The 17,092-nt window shown below is 39.6% G+C and overlaps 3 protein-coding genes and 2 non-coding genes across 10 annotated transcripts; all 5 read right to left on the bottom strand.

The window, feature by feature from the left end:
• Positions 1-637: 637 nt before the first annotated feature.
• On the bottom strand, positions 638-3,402 carry rpl13 (ribosomal protein L13). Of its 4 annotated transcripts, none has more exons than XM_049718143.1 (6): positions 3,275-3,402; positions 2,679-2,796; positions 1,962-2,103; positions 1,441-1,614; positions 1,045-1,101; positions 638-837 (listed from the first exon to the last, which is right to left on the bottom strand). In XM_049718143.1, the coding sequence occupies exons 2-6, from the start codon at positions 2,780-2,782 to the stop codon at positions 679-681; spliced, it is 636 nt and encodes a 211-aa protein (XP_049574100.1). In that variant the 5' UTR covers positions 2,783-2,796; positions 3,275-3,402; the 3' UTR covers positions 638-678. The 4 variants fall into 4 exon arrangements, with proteins under 4 accessions (XP_049574100.1, XP_049574103.1, XP_049574101.1 ...); XM_049718146.2 differs by having other exon boundaries at positions 3,279-3,309; XM_049718144.2 differs by having other exon boundaries at positions 3,156-3,303.
• Positions 903-984, bottom strand: LOC125967854 (small nucleolar RNA MBII-202). Its single transcript, XR_007480923.1, has one exon. It is a non-coding gene; the product is annotated as a small nucleolar RNA MBII-202 (small nucleolar RNA).
• On the bottom strand, positions 1,703-1,777 carry LOC125967853 (small nucleolar RNA MBII-202). Its single transcript, XR_007480922.1, has one exon. It is a non-coding gene; the product is annotated as a small nucleolar RNA MBII-202 (small nucleolar RNA).
• A 1,270-nt stretch (positions 3,403-4,672) lies between the features above and the next one.
• Positions 4,673-8,913, bottom strand: gcshb (glycine cleavage system protein H (aminomethyl carrier), b). The gene is made up of 5 exons (XM_049717276.2): positions 8,693-8,913; positions 7,056-7,135; positions 5,369-5,432; positions 5,151-5,282; positions 4,673-5,081 (listed from the first exon to the last, which is right to left on the bottom strand). The coding sequence occupies exons 1-5, from the start codon at positions 8,898-8,900 to the stop codon at positions 4,987-4,989; spliced, it is 579 nt and encodes a 192-aa protein (XP_049573233.1). The 5' UTR covers positions 8,901-8,913; the 3' UTR covers positions 4,673-4,986.
• Positions 8,914-9,359: 446 nt separating this feature from the next.
• On the bottom strand, positions 9,360-16,667 carry kars1 (lysyl-tRNA synthetase 1). Of its 3 annotated transcripts, none has more exons than XM_049717274.1 (15): positions 16,514-16,634; positions 15,079-15,235; positions 14,127-14,262; positions 13,884-14,049; positions 13,695-13,788; positions 12,769-12,955; positions 12,322-12,447; positions 12,134-12,253; positions 11,873-12,035; positions 11,543-11,716; positions 11,347-11,432; positions 11,193-11,278; positions 10,980-11,106; positions 10,095-10,238; positions 9,360-9,955 (listed from the first exon to the last, which is right to left on the bottom strand). In XM_049717274.1, exons 2-15 carry the CDS (start codon positions 15,207-15,209, stop codon positions 9,881-9,883), a joined length of 1,815 nt encoding a protein of 604 aa, XP_049573231.1. In that variant the 5' UTR covers positions 15,210-15,235; positions 16,514-16,634; the 3' UTR covers positions 9,360-9,880. The 3 variants fall into 3 exon arrangements, with proteins under 3 accessions (XP_049573231.1, XP_049573232.1, XP_049573230.1); XM_049717275.1 differs by lacking the exon at positions 16,514-16,634 and adding an exon at positions 16,201-16,215; XM_049717273.1 differs by lacking the exon at positions 15,079-15,235 and having other exon boundaries at positions 16,514-16,667.
• Between the last annotated feature and the right edge of the window lie 425 nt (positions 16,668-17,092).

The raw sequence follows: 17,092 nt of genomic DNA, 5'->3' as shown, positions 1-17,092 counted from the left end.
GGAAAAAAATGGCAAGGAGAAAATGCACATAAAAATACAGATTGTGCATATAGTTTTGAGAGGCAGTCATGAAACATCAGTCCGTGCATGCTAACAGCAGATTCAACTCAGCAATCAACAGGTGGCTGAAAACCTTCTTGGTGGCAGTGGCTATCATTCCCCAGGAGGGGATTTCTGTACAATTATGTAGTATATATGCATCTTGGAAAAAATAATTAAATAAAAATTGCAAACACTAGCTAGTATCAAGGTTTTCCAGTCTAACATTCAAAGCATTAAGAATGAGGGGAAAGATAAAATATATGACTAGATCTGAGATTGTAACAAATACTGTGTAAAATGTTCTCATCTACCTTAGTTTTTGCTTGGCTGTAGTTTGCTGGCACTTCCAATTCCTTCTTTACAAGTTACAAGGACAAGTCCGAAGGATGGAACAGAGTGACTCTTCCGCCATCTACTGACAGCAAACCACTGTTGCATTGTCTTCCTAGGCTTTATCCACTTTCGTCATTTCATCCATTTATCTTTTGAATGTTTCTCCTTACGAGGGTCATAGCACAATACTGTACGTTGTTGTCCAGAGCTTAGACAACATCTGGTATCAGTTAAGACTTCAATGATGACAGTATAAAGTACATCTTTTTGAACATTTTATTTTGCAAAGTTCCAAGATAACTTTTACTTTTTCTTCTCCACATCCTGCTCAGCTGCCTCCTTGGCTCTCTTGGCACGGATACCGAAGAGACGGGCGTGAGCGCGGGCCATTCGCAGGCTGGCAAAAGCCTTGAAGTTCTTCTCATCTTCAGAGATAATGCGGGCCTTCTGCTTTTTGTGTACCTAGAAGGGAAAAAAAAAACATCTCAAAAACTATCAACACATGCACAATCTGGTTCATCAATTTTGAGGGTGCAAGAGCGGTCATCAGAAAAAAGGGTTCAAACGTATCATCAACTTAATACAGAGATTCCGGAGTAATTGTCAACATCTGACCCAAAACCCAAACAAGTTTTTTTGCAATGGTGTAAATAGAAGCTTGCAACTTACAGTTCTGATGGGCATCAATGGTCCTTTAAGCTGGGTTGCCATCTTCAGTTCCTCCTCCTGAAAACACAAGTGTTACTACATGAAGACAACTGCATCCAAAAACTTCACTTTGAACATATTTTGTACATTCTGTGTAAATTAAAACTGTGACTTACAGCTACATGTAAATGACCATCCATGAAATACCTGTTTTGGTTACTCATTATAAATATTGCTTACTCATTATAAATATTGCAACTTAAGCGGTTGGTTGACTACCATATTTTACTTAAAAAAAAAAAAAATTCGACTGTGTTGTTGAGCTAAGACTGTTTTACACATACTCTGGTTTAAAATACTTCTTTAGCACCGGTGTCAGCAAACCAGACGCTACTTCAGGCTGTATGAGCAACTTACAGTGCTGTCTCCCTTCTTGGGAGCAGAAGCCTTCCTGGGGAACAGGATGAGCTTGGAGCGGTACTCCTTGAGACGCTGTACATTGGCCTGAAGAGATTCTGTGGACCGGTTACGGCGACGGGGATCCACAGCAATTCCGATGGTGCGGGCTGTCTTTTTGTGGATGCCAGCGGCCTACAAGGTGAAGCATTGGCGTTTCAAGTCTGTCAGGTGAATACTCATTTCATCTAAAGATGGGATTATCTGGCTTTATTTTGTTTTTGACACAAACAGTCATCAGAAAAAAGGGTTCAATGCATTCATCAAGAAAATACAGAGATTCCGGAGATTGTCATCACCTGACTGTTCAATTGCAAAGTGATCCAAATGTAAAATGATTGGAATACAACTTTTGGTGATTACCAACGACAATTGTGAACATTTTGACAAACAAAATGTATCTGTAGGACATTATTTCAACCAATGTTTTAGCCTTTTGATAAATTGTAGACATATGTCTTCAAAACATCCTTGTGAATTACCTTGAGCTCCTCCAGGGTAAAACCCCTTCCAGCACGGACTTTAGTGTGGTATCTGATGGTTGGACATTTGACCTGTGGCCTCAGTGGCCCGGCGACAGGTCGAGGAGCGATGCGACGGGCCTTAGCCTGGCGAGCCTTTCGCCTGATGAAAGACAAATACGTCACACTTTCAGTAAACATACAGAGCTACGTTTGTCCTACAGTATATTGTTGCATTCGGTACCAATTTGGGTTTTGGTTGGCCAATGTGGCAATATGGAAGTCACGCAGGTACAGTTCCAAGTACGTCCTTAATCCTTATTATTATTATCGTATATTATTGTTTGTCCTTGGCGACATGTTGTGATGACTTGTATCTTGTTACAATTGTTGGCAGGCAGTCATGGAATAAAGACATGTTCCTTACTTTGAGCAAAGAAACACCTGTTTGGTGACGATTTCAGTAAATCACCGAGGATACATTCTTGAACAAAATCTGTTCATGCTGAGTCCCAAATACCTGCATTAATCATTCCATAAATGGAACAGAATCCATTGAAATGAAGAAATGTAAAAGTTTGCAGAATGTTAGAATTCAATTCCATTCAATATGATCAGGTCTGCAGACCTTACAGGAACAACGCCAATAACCTTCTTGCTACATTTAACATGGTAGAAACTCACAAAGTTACATTGACATATATAACAAGTTAGCATAGCATGGTTGTGTACACTCACCTGCGGAGCTTCCTGGCTGGCTGGTTAAACCAAGTGCGCACTCTTTTCTGCCAGTCTTTGTGGAAGTGAGGGTTCAGGATCATTCCATTCCGGCTGGGGGCCATGTCTGCCTACTTCCCTGAAACATAGCGTGGGCCAGGGGGATAAGATTATTTCCAAGCCCGCAACTGTATGGTGACACCATGCATGCATGCATCTGTAAAGCAATGGCTGACAGATAGCAAGTTAGCAATGCTAGCGGCGGCTATAATGAAAACTGACATGTTTAGATGCACTACTTTAACTAGTGAACACGTTATGGAATTTCAGACTTGCACGCTTTTGATCGTTCACACGCTCGTTCATTTATTAACAAGCCAACAACTTTAATTTAGCAATGTTAGCAGCAATGCCGGCAGTCACGCTACTGCCAGTGACGTCGCTACGAACACGACCACATTATGAGACTTCGATTAAATATTATCTGTCAATAATCACCTAAATTCGTAGGTGACAGAACGTTCTACTAAATGCAACAACTTGGATTTAGAAACAGTATGCCTACGTATCAGATTGAGCGCGATTGTACTTGAATCTGTAGAGGACAATTTTCATACCTACAAGGGAGGAAAATGGCCGAAAGGAAAAAGGAAGAAGTATGCTGGTGGATTGTGGGATACGCAAGACCCAGCCAATCACCGAGCAGTACTGTGTTCAAAGAGTGTTTACTGCGTTTAGATGTTCATCTCTACGTTTGTTTGGCTACGTGTACATACGAATTTGTCATTAAAATACACATATAATTCAAATATTAAGAATTATAAACAGATAATGATGACTTGTTTGAGTTACTGTGTAATGATTTTTTAATAGGATGTCTCCGAAGTTATAACGGACGGATAGAAATGCTGAGGAATCGCAAAACCGACTTTTTTTTTTTTTTTTAATGATTCAAGAGTATTTAGGCTGCAATAAAGAAATCTTATTCAACCCACCTTAGTACGTGCTATTCAATGCATTTTTCTTTAATTACAAATTGTAAATGACAGGAAATGTAACGGGGGGTAAATACATACACTTAAAAATAAACAAGATAAACACGGATGGATTTTTTTTTTTTTTAATGCCAGGGGTTCTAAATATCATTCAAGAAACATTGAAGACACAAAAATTGGAACAGAATTTCTATATTTTTTTTAACCTGATAAAGAACAGACATACAAAAGGCGAGAGGTCCTGCACTGACCTTCTCTCAGTAAAACACAACTTATGTTCCTCACATGAAGAGACAAAATGTACCCCCCCCCCCCTCCAAAAGAAAAGATGTGGTTCTCACTGTTGATTAAATATATAATCCATACATTTAATTTAGATTTTTCTGGGTGACTTTACCTCCTTTGAACTTCTGAGATCTATTTATTTTCCCAAAGTTACTGTTTTCATAATTTATCCAAATCAATTGGAGAAGATTGAACAAACATCTTTTTGACAGTGTTAATCAAAATGAAGCATTATATTTTCCTCTTTTTGAAGGCAGAATTTGCATCAGGTCTTGTCCCGGATCACTTCACCGCTTTTCTTGAAACGGAATTGCGGCCTCATAAGCCAACATCAATGGCACATTGTTAGTAAAACTAAAGAACTCTTTCTGATAAATCTGATAAAGCTTCGCTCTTCCCTTTGAGCACCAGAATGTGCGTTAACTACTGTTTGTCATATTATTCATTCCATGATTTTAAAAGCACTCCCTCATTAATCATTAATTAAGTGGCCTCTGCTCTCTCTTCCTATCTGCACCTGAGAGGGCAAAGGTCAATGTGCATAGACTTCAGCAACAAGAAGCACCCAAGTCAGGTGCACACACCAACACCCTCATCAGCAAAAACAATATGTGTGACCTGTTTGTTTGTTTTTGTTTTTAACCGATAGCATCTTTGCTTTTGAACCGGCTGCAGTGTGACAACTGCTCTATTGTTTGAGTATGTTGAAAATAAACTTGAAGACTTTCAGCAAGGTACGTGTTTCTTCTCAAAGGAGAATGAAAAGTTTTATTTCATGAAGGCGATGGATGGCACTTATAACCACTGTCCAGTTTTCCATCTCATTTGTGCACATTTCAAATCAAGAGCACCAGAAACTAGACCCAACATTCCTAACAGCCCTTATGTGGTTTTACCAACACAATGAATCTGTATCTTCCAAACAGAAGCTATTTACAGACAAAAATGATTCCGATGCACTAATTCAGTATGACAATAAATAGCACAGAAGATGAGGGCTGTTGCCAGAGGTTACTGAAGTACAAAAGTAAGCCAAGTTGAATGATTTATTATTCCAGTGATTTGATAAAATTATCATACGCAGCTTGATCCATGAGGCCTTGCAGCTCATCCGGCCTGTCGATGGTCATCTTGATGAGCCAACCTGAAAGCGGAGAAATGTGACAGTGGAGCACGTGTCTTATGCCACGCATTTTCTTAGCGAGATGCTCACCGTCTGTATAGCAGGCTTTATTCACCAGTCCGGGATTGTCGGCCAGCTGGGTGTTGATTTCCTTCACTTCGCCCGTCAACGGCGAGTAAAGCTCGCTGGCGGCCTTCACGCTTTCCAAGGCACCAAACTCCTCTGCAACACAAACATGGAGGCAACGTCACACATGCCTTTTCTCACGGCAAGCTTTTGCAGATATGCATAGCGTGGGCTGGTCATACCCATTTGTTCAAGGCTTTGGCCCACTTCAGGAAGTCCGCAGTACACCACATCGCCTAAAGCTTCCTTAAAAAAAAAATAAAAAAAGACAATACAGTACATACGATCCATTCTGTGGCATAATATTTTTACACTCCTCTCAAATCCTCTATTCACATTGAAATGAATTGAAATGCCATTAATCCTTTCCAGCTTTCTCTTGAAAACAACAGTTGTTGTAGTGCGTACAAGAATAAGAAAAAATACCACTCCACATTGTTGTACTTTATAAAAGCACAAAATAATAGCATAAATAAAGAGAATGAAAAGGAAACACTTTCATACTTTCGTCAATTTAACTGCTCTTTCTGGTGTGCCCACCTTGACCACCTGGGGGCGATAGAAAACTGATGCCTGTTGCTGTTAACTCATTAGTGCAGCATTAATATTAGTCGCTCTACGATGAACATAATTAATGTATAAATGCGAGTAATTTGGTTGTATTGTATTTTTCTTTTTGACTGATGTCGATTGAAATATATGGCAAACTTAGATAACAGATTCATTTGCTGATTTTAAAAAATATATAATGACTAACAATGTCTTTTTGGTTCTTCAGCGCTTACAACAATTAAAATGTGACAGTTTTTAATTTGCATTTCTTTAACCCCACAACAGAAGGAAAAATTGGCAGGGTTAAGATAACTAATTGTTGTCATCTGACAAAACATGACATTCTAAATCCAACATCGCCAACACATGACAAAAAATGAATAAATCCAATTAAGCACGTGACGTGTACTATTACGACTAAGTGGAGCCATCTGAAACCCGCGATGAATGACTGCACTTGGCCTCGAGTGTGGATACCTTAAAAAGATGTCATGTTCACCGTGGTTCCTTCAAAAATCAAACTTTAAGCAACTGCTCAGAGCCCTTATGTGCAGCCCTTTCACTCTGCCATTATCTCTCTGCTAATACCAATAATTAAGACTATTTTCAGCCTAATTTCTCTTTTCTGATCAATGTTGGCAAAGACACAATTAACAGATGTCTCTCAAAGATTGTCCTGGGTGTGTTAAAGGGAAGCTAAATGTAAAAAGAATATGTTGTTTGTTCCCCCACTAGTCTAATCGTGGTATTCTGAATCATATTAAGAAACTTCAATAAAATAAACATTCTGGATTGTTAAATTATAATAAAGATAAACCACTGAGTGTGACTATGCGCGTCAACCACCAACGAAGATTACATTTTTAAATAAAGTTGTGTTGTATTACGGTGCAATCAACCCTCTTCACCAATACCGCCACCTACACAGATGGAGTGAAACTGCAACCCAACACTGTACACTTATAACTTGGTCTTTGAACAGGTCTAACTAACTATTGCAGATGTTTAACGACTTTTTTCCACGCAGCTTTAAAACATTTGTAAAGAAAGATTTTTTTCTAAATATCTACATACAAGCCTTTGTACAGTGTCCTTTGAGAGCATGTGATTGTAGCATAGCTTTTCAGTGTCAGAGGTCTGCAGCAATAATCATTTAAAAGGAAAAAGTTGCTGCAGGTGAGGACAAAGTACAGAGTATGGTAAACTACCCTTTGCAGCTTCTGAACCCACCACGCACCAATGAGCAACCCATCTGCCTACCAAATATGTCATAACCTATCAGTAATAAATGATTAGCGAACAAAGACAAAGGCTTACCTGAGCGTAATTGCTGATACCGACGGTGCCAATGTCACCTTCTACTCGCACCCACTCATGCTTATCTGTGAACTTTAAAGCTGCACAGAGAACAAAGCAAGAACAAAGCTCAACGGGTAAATTATTTAGTTAATGTCATCAATTGCACAATTGAGAATCTGACAGAACTATTGCACAAATGAGGACTTATTTAAATTTGGGTCAACCTTTAGTAATCGACAACATTTTTAAAAATACTTAAAAACGTCACCTAATTTAACAAATTTCCATATTATTCAATACGACTTTAAGTTGCCTTTTTTTTTTTTTAACAATACAGCTGTTTGTCTACTATGTGCCCTATTACTAACGGTTACGAACATTAATGGTTCATTAGAACGTGAACAAGACTGGTAACCAGCTGTTTCACTCATCATCTAGTTTAGTACTGAAGTCTGATTTCTTGAGCAACTAAATTTTCTTTGTGCATTCAAGACATTTCCGGAGAGCCCGTCTCCAAGAAAAACAACAACATTTGGTTGCCTGTTTTTCTGGAAATTGGCTGTTCTTGTCACCAATCTCTCTTTTCACAGCAATTTTTGAAAAGACATGAATGGGACTGCGTGACAAGATATCTTTAGAATTAAGTTTTATAAACTGGGCGAGAATGTCTTTTGGTTTCCACAGTGATGTTATACAAAGGCACATTAAATTTTTCTGAATTGTTCTGAATTTTATTTGATTTATTGATGGTATATTGCTGTAGAATCTGTCAATACCTTTTTAACGTCAATGTATGTATGTACCTTCGAAATAAAAAAAAAACCTTTTCACCCGACCCCAATCAGGATAATTACATAGGTTGCCCGATTTCATGTGATCAAATTTAAACAACTCATGTTTCAGCATGTTCCAGTAAATTGTATATTGGAGACTTACTTGTCATCCAATATATAGACAACGGTATGTATATTTAAAAAAATAAATATATATACGATTGGCCCGCCCCAATGAGAAAAAGGGGTTTACTGTCCTCTGGTAAAATGCATACAAGAACCTTCAGTTCCAGCATGATACAGGGACGCTGCTGAAACACGTTTCTGGGTGTTTTAAATCATGTTATGAAGATTAGGGCAGGTGAAAAGGCGCACCCCAGGTTGGGTAAAATCTAAATCATTGCAGTACGTTTACAATGAATTAGAACAGTCCTAGTGTTTCATTCCCCAGTGCTGGCACCATTTCAGCATGCAAATACAGGCTTAAACCAGATTGTAATATGTTGATGCATGGCTGGGAGAGCACAGTCAGGGATGCTGTCCCCAAGTGAGAAGGCCTGGATACATTGGCTTTTACGCGGAATTCTTGGACATATTGTAAAAACGTACTTTGTATTGGGTGCTAACGTTACATTCATTTACTTACGTTACAACATGTTGCACAAGCAGACGCATTAGTTGGAATTAACAGCTCACTTGATTGAAAGCATAGAAACGTCAACCTGGAAACGAACTCAAGCTTAGTTGAGTGTTGGGCATAGGCGTAGCTAACTGGCTGCAGCTAATCTTCAACACGAGTTAAAAGTTTGTGTGTGACCAGCCAGTCGAACATGACGTCCACTTCCGTTTGGAATTTTGAATCCCAATTCCTAAGTGCTTTACCTTCGGCGCGGGCGGCCGTGGTGCGCAGTGTCCTCGCCGCCCACAGCAGCCGGGTCGCCGGCAGAGCCGCAGCGGGCGACAGCTGGGGAACTCCGAAGGGCAAGTTTGCAGAGAAGCACCGCAGCACTGCTCTCATCGCCATCTTCACTCCGTATGCGTGCGCTTGGGTGCCCGCGCACATACACTTGACCTCGGGAGCGCGCATCATCAAGTGGGGAGGGCATGGGCTCTCGTGTTTGCTGACATCTAGCGGTCAAATTGCAGATTATGATCACGCCGAAGCCTCCAGTAAAAAAAAAAAAAAAAAAAAAAAGTATTTTACTGTAAGTAGCCCACACCAATTGATATATTCTTATTTAATAAATGTTTTTAAGTATATTTTAGGTTCACCCATATGCATTTCTGTCAGATCAGTGTGTGTGCAGCTTGGTGTTGGCATGGTAAAAGGGTGTGAGGGACCGCATAGGGCAACAATCAAACCAGACTTTGACTTTGACTTTGAGAATAACCATTGTGTTCTCTTCACAAGAAGCTAAACTGCAGAATTCACCTTTGTCTTAAGATACTATGTTCGAATCAACCCACTAATGGATTATGAACTAATAACATCTCACAAATTGTTTACAACATGACTTTGATAAAGAAAATTAAAATTAAGAGACAAAAAGAGATTCAAAGTGCTTTACTCAGATGGACTAGAGGAGGGACTTTTGAATTCAATAAATGACAAGTCATAATTAGACATGACAGAAGAGATGGCAGTATTGTGAAAACAACTGGTGCTTCAGTTGAATTGGGATGTACGTCTAGTCCAGACATCAAACGCAGACAAGAAGCCAAACTGACGACTTGAAAAAACTCTTACGAGTGTTCTGAAACGTTACATTTTGGTCTGTAAAAAGGCAATTAATAGGATATGAGTTGCTGCTTAACTAATTAGTGTCTGGTTGATAATGAAGATTAAGAGGTACACTTGTTGACAAACAAGTAGGACCCAACAAATTTCCTGACAGAAAGTGTGGAAAATATCAAAATGAAACATGATTTGTTATGACATTGAGCCTAGCAAAACGCCGACAATTCGCATTAACAATTGAGCACCCAAGCCTTTGACATCATTAAAAAATAAACCCGGCAGACCTTACACTGACAAAGGCTTCCCTAGCCTCCATCAAGGAGGTCTGTACGTTACACAGAGGTACCCTCTGCAGGAACACTTGGTTTGTTGTCGTCAGGCTTCATGGCTGGGAAGAGTAAAACCTCCTGAAAAAGACACACAAAAATTTTAAGAGTCACAAAATTAGGTTCCTCTAGTCTACAGCATCCGGTCAATATTCCTATAGGTCTCCGATTACGCAGTTCCTGTGATGTACTCAAGTCCGTGTGTGTAAGAAGACGTTACCTTGATGTTATTGGAGTCTGTGAGGAACATGGTGAGGCGGTCGATGCCCATTCCCCATCCAGCCGTTGGTGGGAGACCATATTCCAGTGCCGTGCAGAAGGTCTCGTCAATGAACATGGCCTCGTCATCACCCTCGGCCTTGGCCTGAAAAATATTGTAATGCAGTTTCTGTGAAGAACTGACCATGAGTGGAGCTCCGTTTCCAGTGTAGAGTCATGTTGAAATTGTTCAACTTTAATTCATAAAACACAATAAAATAAATCTATTTGGTGTTTTATTAAAAGGTACAACTAAAAGGTACACTCTTGCACTTCTTAAAACCATACAGCAGTAACAATAATTTAACAGAAGCAGGTGGCAAGTGTTTGTTAAGCCGTAGTAATATTTGTCAACATGTGCTGCTCCATTTGTGTTGAAATAACATTTGCTCAAAGAGGGTAGAACAAGTAAACAAAGTAAACCAGCTAGGAGTGGTAATAAATATGTCTCTTTAGCCTCTTTATTGAAATAGTGTTTACCATCTGCCAAACGAACGCTTGCTGTGGATGTCGGCAATTTGCGTAAAAATTTGTCATTTGTGGCATTGTCTTGGTTTAGTCGATTTTTGTATTATTGTTTTGATGTAGCATACCAGCCCTTTTTTGTTTTTATTTTATTATTATTGCCACATTTATATATTGAAATATATATTGCTCAAAGAGTTTTAAAAAAAAATTCAGAATGTCACACCCATGTGGCATAAAACACCCCACTTTTTCAATACGATGCCTACAACATTGTCTCTCGTGATTCCTTTATTGTCTATGTTGTTGTTACGAGCTACAATGTTATACTTATTTGAATGTCCCCCTTAAAATGCCCAATGGCACAAAGTCCATTACACACCTTGGCTTGTTGCTCAAAGAGCTCCCTCTGTCTAATGGGGTCATTCAACTCAGTGTAGGCGTTGCAGATTTCTTTCTTCATCACAAAGAGTTCAAAGCGCTCTGTCAGTCCTTTCTCTGATCGATGCCTGTTGGTAAGGAGAATTTCAACTGTCAAGCAGGAGCATTTCTGAACAGACCTCGGACTTATTTGAGACCAGATGTTTCCCCTTACCATTTTGCTAAGGGGCTCATGATTTGAGGGTGATCGCAAATGAATGTGGGGTTGATACAGGTGACTTCCAGGAAATCTCCCACAAGCTGAGAAATGACAGCGTGGTTCAAGTAAGTGCCCTAATATTAAATAATAAATGAAATAAATCAGGAACCTTGTCAAGTAGACGGGCAGTCGTTCGGGGGGGAGGACATTCAACTCCCTTCTGGGCGCACAGGTCATCAAAGAATTTACGCGTCTCTGAAGAGAAAGGCACATCATCATTTGTAGATCATCACAAGGCCAATCAAAGCAACAAAAATAAGACCAAAAACATAAATGTCCCTCCTTGGACAGCATCATGACCTTACCGTCACTGTCGTAACTGTCAGTGGGAGGAAATTTGACTCCCATCAGCTTCTCAAGGTCGTGTGTCATGCTCACTCTTCTAAATGGTGGAGTGAAGTCAATCTCATAGGCTTCTCCTTCGGGACCGTCAGGGTGGTAGGTCACCTTGTAACCTCCCGTGATGTGCTTCACCATCCCTGAAGGGAAAACAATAATAGACTTTTTCCTTGTTGATCTCGTGACGATGTGACACCGTTAAGCACTTCGAAATGGATGGCCTCACAGAAAACATCAAGTCACATACATTGAAGTCTCTATTTATACCCACACACAGGCAGTTCATTTTTACACACCAGACAAAAGCTTCTCGGTTATGTCCATCAAGTCGTGGTAGTCAGCATACGCCATGTAGAATTCACAGGTGGTGAATTCCGGGTTGTGAGTGAGATCGATGCCTTCATTCCTGAACTGACGGCCGACCTCATACACTCGATCCATCCCACCGACGACAAGCATCTACAGGTAGAACACAGAGTATACAGCGATAAACGTCTCGTCTTAAACACCCTTCCTTAACAATAGGCTAATAAAATAACTTAAAATCTATGCATTACCTTGTGGTAAAGCTCGGGAGCAATCCTCATATATAGGTTCATATCCAAGTCATTGTGATAGGTTACAAATGGACGGGCCACTGCTCCACCAGGAATGATGTTCATCATTGGAGTCTCAATCTTAAAATGACAACAATCATGACTTAGAATGCAAACGTTTTTTTAAAGGTTGTGTGTCAAACCCTTACCTCCAAAAATCCTAGTTGGTCCAAGAAGCTGCGCAAGTATGTGATGATTTTGGCTCGTGTTACAAACTTCTGCCTCACGTAGTCATTTAAGATGAGATCCAAATAGCGCTGACGGAATCGTGTTTCCTTTGAGAGTCACAACAACAAAAAAAGATGAACCAGAGAAAAACTGACATTTTCAGTTTCAGGTGACTCAAACGGGGGGGTCGGCGCTATTGTTTTGGGCGCTGCTGATGAAAAGCATATCGAAAATTAATTGATGAATTTCAAACACTTTGAAGAAATTCTATACAATGGGACCTTGATTTTCGCAATTAATCTAATCTAAAATGTTAAGACAAAAACTGAAATTCAGTGACCTGTATTTCTAACTAAGTGAGCCTTGGATCCTTGTGAGAAAATAAGAGTGTTTTAATAATTAAGTGTGATTATAGCAATCAATATTACCTTGTCTTTAAGTCCAAAGTGGAGGTGAGGCAGCATGTGGAGACAAGGCGAAAGCAGAGTCATCTCGATGGGGATGATGGACAGCTCCCCCTTTTTGGTCTTCCCTGGGTTCCCGCGGACACCGATGATGTCGCCGCGCCTGAGCTTGTTGTTAATGGCCACAAAGGCTTCCTCAGACTTGTAATTCCTGACAGTGAGAAACCAAGCGTTAAAACATCCTAGTTCTGACATCCATGACTTTGCCTCCTGTAGTTTTAAAACATCTGAGACCCAAAGCACAACAAAATTTGCGGCATTATTTCATTCATTTCCATGGACATTTATATTTGTCAAATGCAATCCAACCGTTCTACGCCATCAATGTTCATCTATGTCAGACTTGCCCATCTTATTTGCGAAATTCAGGTTTGTAAAGCACAAATTCCTGTCAATGGGAGCATTACATTGCTTTGAATTTTAGATCAGTACTGCTTTAGAGAAGATAAAGTTTAAGACCAACCACAAAGTGTTATTGAAAAAAAACGGACTAAATAGCGAACACCATGTTTGGGGTAAGGAAAAAAAAAAAAAAAAAAAGTGATACTCAATTTTGCCGTGCGGTCGGTCGGTCAGTTTGTCAGCAAATAAAAGATTTTGCCATCATAAGAAGATTCAGTATTGTTTCTGTTTATAATTTTAGGTATTACAAAAGAAACAATTAGCATTGAAGTCACTATTCTGTTCGAGCCTTGCCACTGCTTTTTGCTCATAAAACAATGTTTTGAATGAAACAATGTTCTACTGCGGATTACTAAAGTACGGCTGGCAACTGCAACTCTGCTTCGAAAATATCTGGCACTGAATTTGCTAATCGATACAAATACATATATGTAATATTCAGGCAACAGGTATAAATTTTAAGAATGTTTTACTCAATCTCTCAGTACCCAGAGTTTGCCATAACTTGCAACTTGGTGCCTTCGGCTCGCATGTCATAAAACAGCAGCTTGGCACCAGATGCCCTCTTAGCATGGATGCGGCCTGCCAATCACAAGACAAAAAAATTAAATTTCTTACTGACACTTTCTCCACCCTTAAATCCAATAATTTTGAATAGATTCAAAGCATTACAATACCTGACAGATTGAGAACGACATCCTTTAGCTGTTCCCCTGGCTGGAGATGGCTGTACTTTTCAACAAACTCTGTGAGCGACAAGTCCACATGATACTTGTGTGGATACGGGTCCTCAGCAGTCCCCTTGAGCTCCTGAATGGCCTGGGTGCGGATCTTGTAGTATTGCTGCATTTGAAAGCAAACAATGGAAATAGGGTTCAGTAAATGATAGGTGAAAGCCAATGTTCATACAAGAATCTCACATTTGGGTCGAGTGCCTCCTCATCCACAGCAGCGGCATCGCAGTTATTGGTTTCCTTCTTTTGCAACTGCTGTTCTTTGGCCTTGGCTTCTTTCTCCACAGCCTTCTTCTCCGCTTTTAGCCTCCTCTTCAGCTCACTGACAAGACATGAGGAATCGAAGGAGTCATTAGTTGGAAGGTAACGAGATCTTATTGTGATAGCTACAATAGGACAAATTTACTATCATGCCAAGCTCTGCCCCTAGATGGCAGTATAGGCACAATAAACCTGTTGCCATTTATCCAACTGAATTGAAACACACAACCATTCAATGGCAATGGGTAAGAAAAAAAAAAAATTTTTTTAATAAACATAACTCCATACATATAAAGCATTGAGCAAACAGTTTGAGCATCATGATTTCATTCATCGCAGCTCCTCCACTGTGCGTCACATAGACACCAAGTGGAGTATTGCAGTAAAGCAGACAAACGAAGGTCAATTTATTTTAAGGGCTCATCTCATTTGTCTTATTGCAGCTTTGTAGGGTGCTTGGTCACCAGTTTACATGCTAGTACCTCCAACCACCAAATCCATCAAGTGGAAGGAGATTGACAAAGGACCAAGGTAGGAGGTAGAAATGTTTTGGGACCATGAGACGATCGCACCTCAATGTTGTCATTTGATGGAGATATCTGCTGAAGATGTCACGCCATTGACGGCTATCATAAAACGCATCGCCTGGATGTCAGAATAATTACCACTGCCACGAATGTCCAGTCATATCGCCCAGCTCTGTGTTGTGAAATTTTAATGTCAAATGGAATTGTAGACACTGCAGTAGATGAAGCAGCTTCAAGTCATTAAGACAGCTCCACTTAAAAAACGTATACTAAAAGACAATCGACGGAAACAAACATTTACCCTGGTGACAAAAGGTTGGTTGTTATTCTCGAAAGGAAAAGCCACCAACCTTTTGTCACCTCTCCAACGGTTCCCGTAAATTTGCACAGGCACTGCGGCTATGCATGGTTGCGCCCGTTTAAACCACTGTCCCCTGACTTGAAAGGCTTGGCACAGCTGCTGCCTGACCAGGCAAAGCATGCTGAGCCACCATTCAGAAGAGCAATCTGGGGGAAAGAGATATATTTATATATAAGGAAAATAAAAATAAGACGCACAACAAGCAGAGGAAGAAGTCATTTTCATAATGGTATGCAGGGCCAGAATGGTATGCAAATCCCAAATGTTCAAAATACTGTGCAGTGCATTTGTGAAGAAAAGCTCAGTTGTACTCAACTTTGAAGTCCCATACGCTTGCATTTCATCACTCAGAAATGATGGCCGCCCCACACATACACAATTAGTTCTGTCACATTTTTACTTGACTTTCAAGTGGTATACAGCTTCAAGGAAAATGGGGGAGGGGGGTTACTAGAATAATTATTCAAGCACCATGTTATCAAGTAACAATGGCTTGCAATACCATGCTTTTTATGAAACTGGTTAACATTTAGACAATTTTTTTTACAACTCAAATAAAGCTGCGCTGTTGAACCCTACACAGATGGGGAAAAAACTGTAAAAACAAGTACACTACAAAATATCTTTAAAAATTCATTTAAAAAAAACAAGCCCCAAGTCAATGCAATACCCTAAAGCAAAACTATTAGAGCCTCAGCTTAAAACAACTTGCCCCTATAGTGCAATCGTGTTACAGTGCAATGGTGCTGTCTGTCCTTCGTTAACATTTGTCAAAAGGCATCAGTGAGCAAAATACACAAAAAGACAATATCAACATCTGTTGGCAGACAACGAAAACTCAAAGTACACACTATTTCGTGTAATTCTGCTCTAAACACATCCAAACCATTTTTTTGTTTGTGGATAGCTAGCATGTGTCGGTGACTGTTGTGGATAGCTAGCACGTGCCTGTGTTACTATCAAATCAAAAGAAGGTCAGAAACACCTTTAGTAAAACGCTAGTATCATAAATGATAGTCCTTTGTCTTAGGTCCTAAGAAAAGATTTTCCGATAAAGTATTACAACACTCAAACATTACAATGTTTAAAGAAAACCTAGTCCCAAATTTACCCAGTCGACGAGTGGATGACCTTTCTTTTAGGTCATTATGGGGCTTGTAGTTTTACTGGTCCACAAAACAATTCAACACTGCTGGTTAATCGTGACTTTAAAAACTACAGTTCCCATTGAATGAAGAGAAAAGAAGTGTGGGAAATGTAGGCTACAAGCACGCCTCTGTAAGTGAAACTGATTTTGCTATCGTTGTAAAATACTGTCGTGTCTTCTGCCATTACTTTGTGTCTGTATGTTAGTAAATACAACTAAAAATCAAGGACTCGAATATGTTACGAGGTAAAGTAGATGGAAAAGGCACAAAACTCACTTTTTGCTGAGTTTATCGCCGTCCGCTGCTGTTACGTCAGCCATGATGGTCTTGATGTTGCACGTCGAGGATCTGCGCTTGCGCACAAGGCTAAAGCTGTCGAATCGGGTACGTTCAGTGACTGTCGGAATTTTCATACAAGCGGAAGCGGTCATTCGCGTCTCAATGAAATGAATAAGAACATTAGGCATAATGGTTAATTGATATGTTTCTGTATTATCATTTCATGAATATGATGGATGGATATTTGAATAAAAGAAAAATGCATTACGGTTGATTAATATTACAAACGTTTCATCATTGCTTTGAATATACATTTGAATAAAAGGGAAACGATTAATGAGCCACTGGCGTCTTATCAAAATCCCTCGTCATCATTAATACGTAAATTAATTGAATTCTCAAAAATGTAGAATAATTAAACTCTTAGGTCTTATTAGTAGTGGCCAAATATTTGGTATAGTGTATGATATTGACTTTGACTGAAATTCACACAAAATAATTTACACTTTTTTTTAACAACTATTCAACTCATAGTAACCAATACTTCATATATTTATTCTAAACTTGCACCAGTTT

The sequence above is a fragment of the Syngnathus scovelli genome, chromosome 4 (genome assembly GCF_024217435.2).
Source record: "Syngnathus scovelli strain Florida chromosome 4, RoL_Ssco_1.2, whole genome shotgun sequence".
Classification (NCBI taxonomy): domain Eukaryota; kingdom Metazoa; phylum Chordata; class Actinopteri; order Syngnathiformes; family Syngnathidae; genus Syngnathus; species Syngnathus scovelli.
The sequence above is the reverse complement of the archived record's forward strand: the minus strand, read 5'-3'. Positions and strand labels throughout refer to the sequence as shown.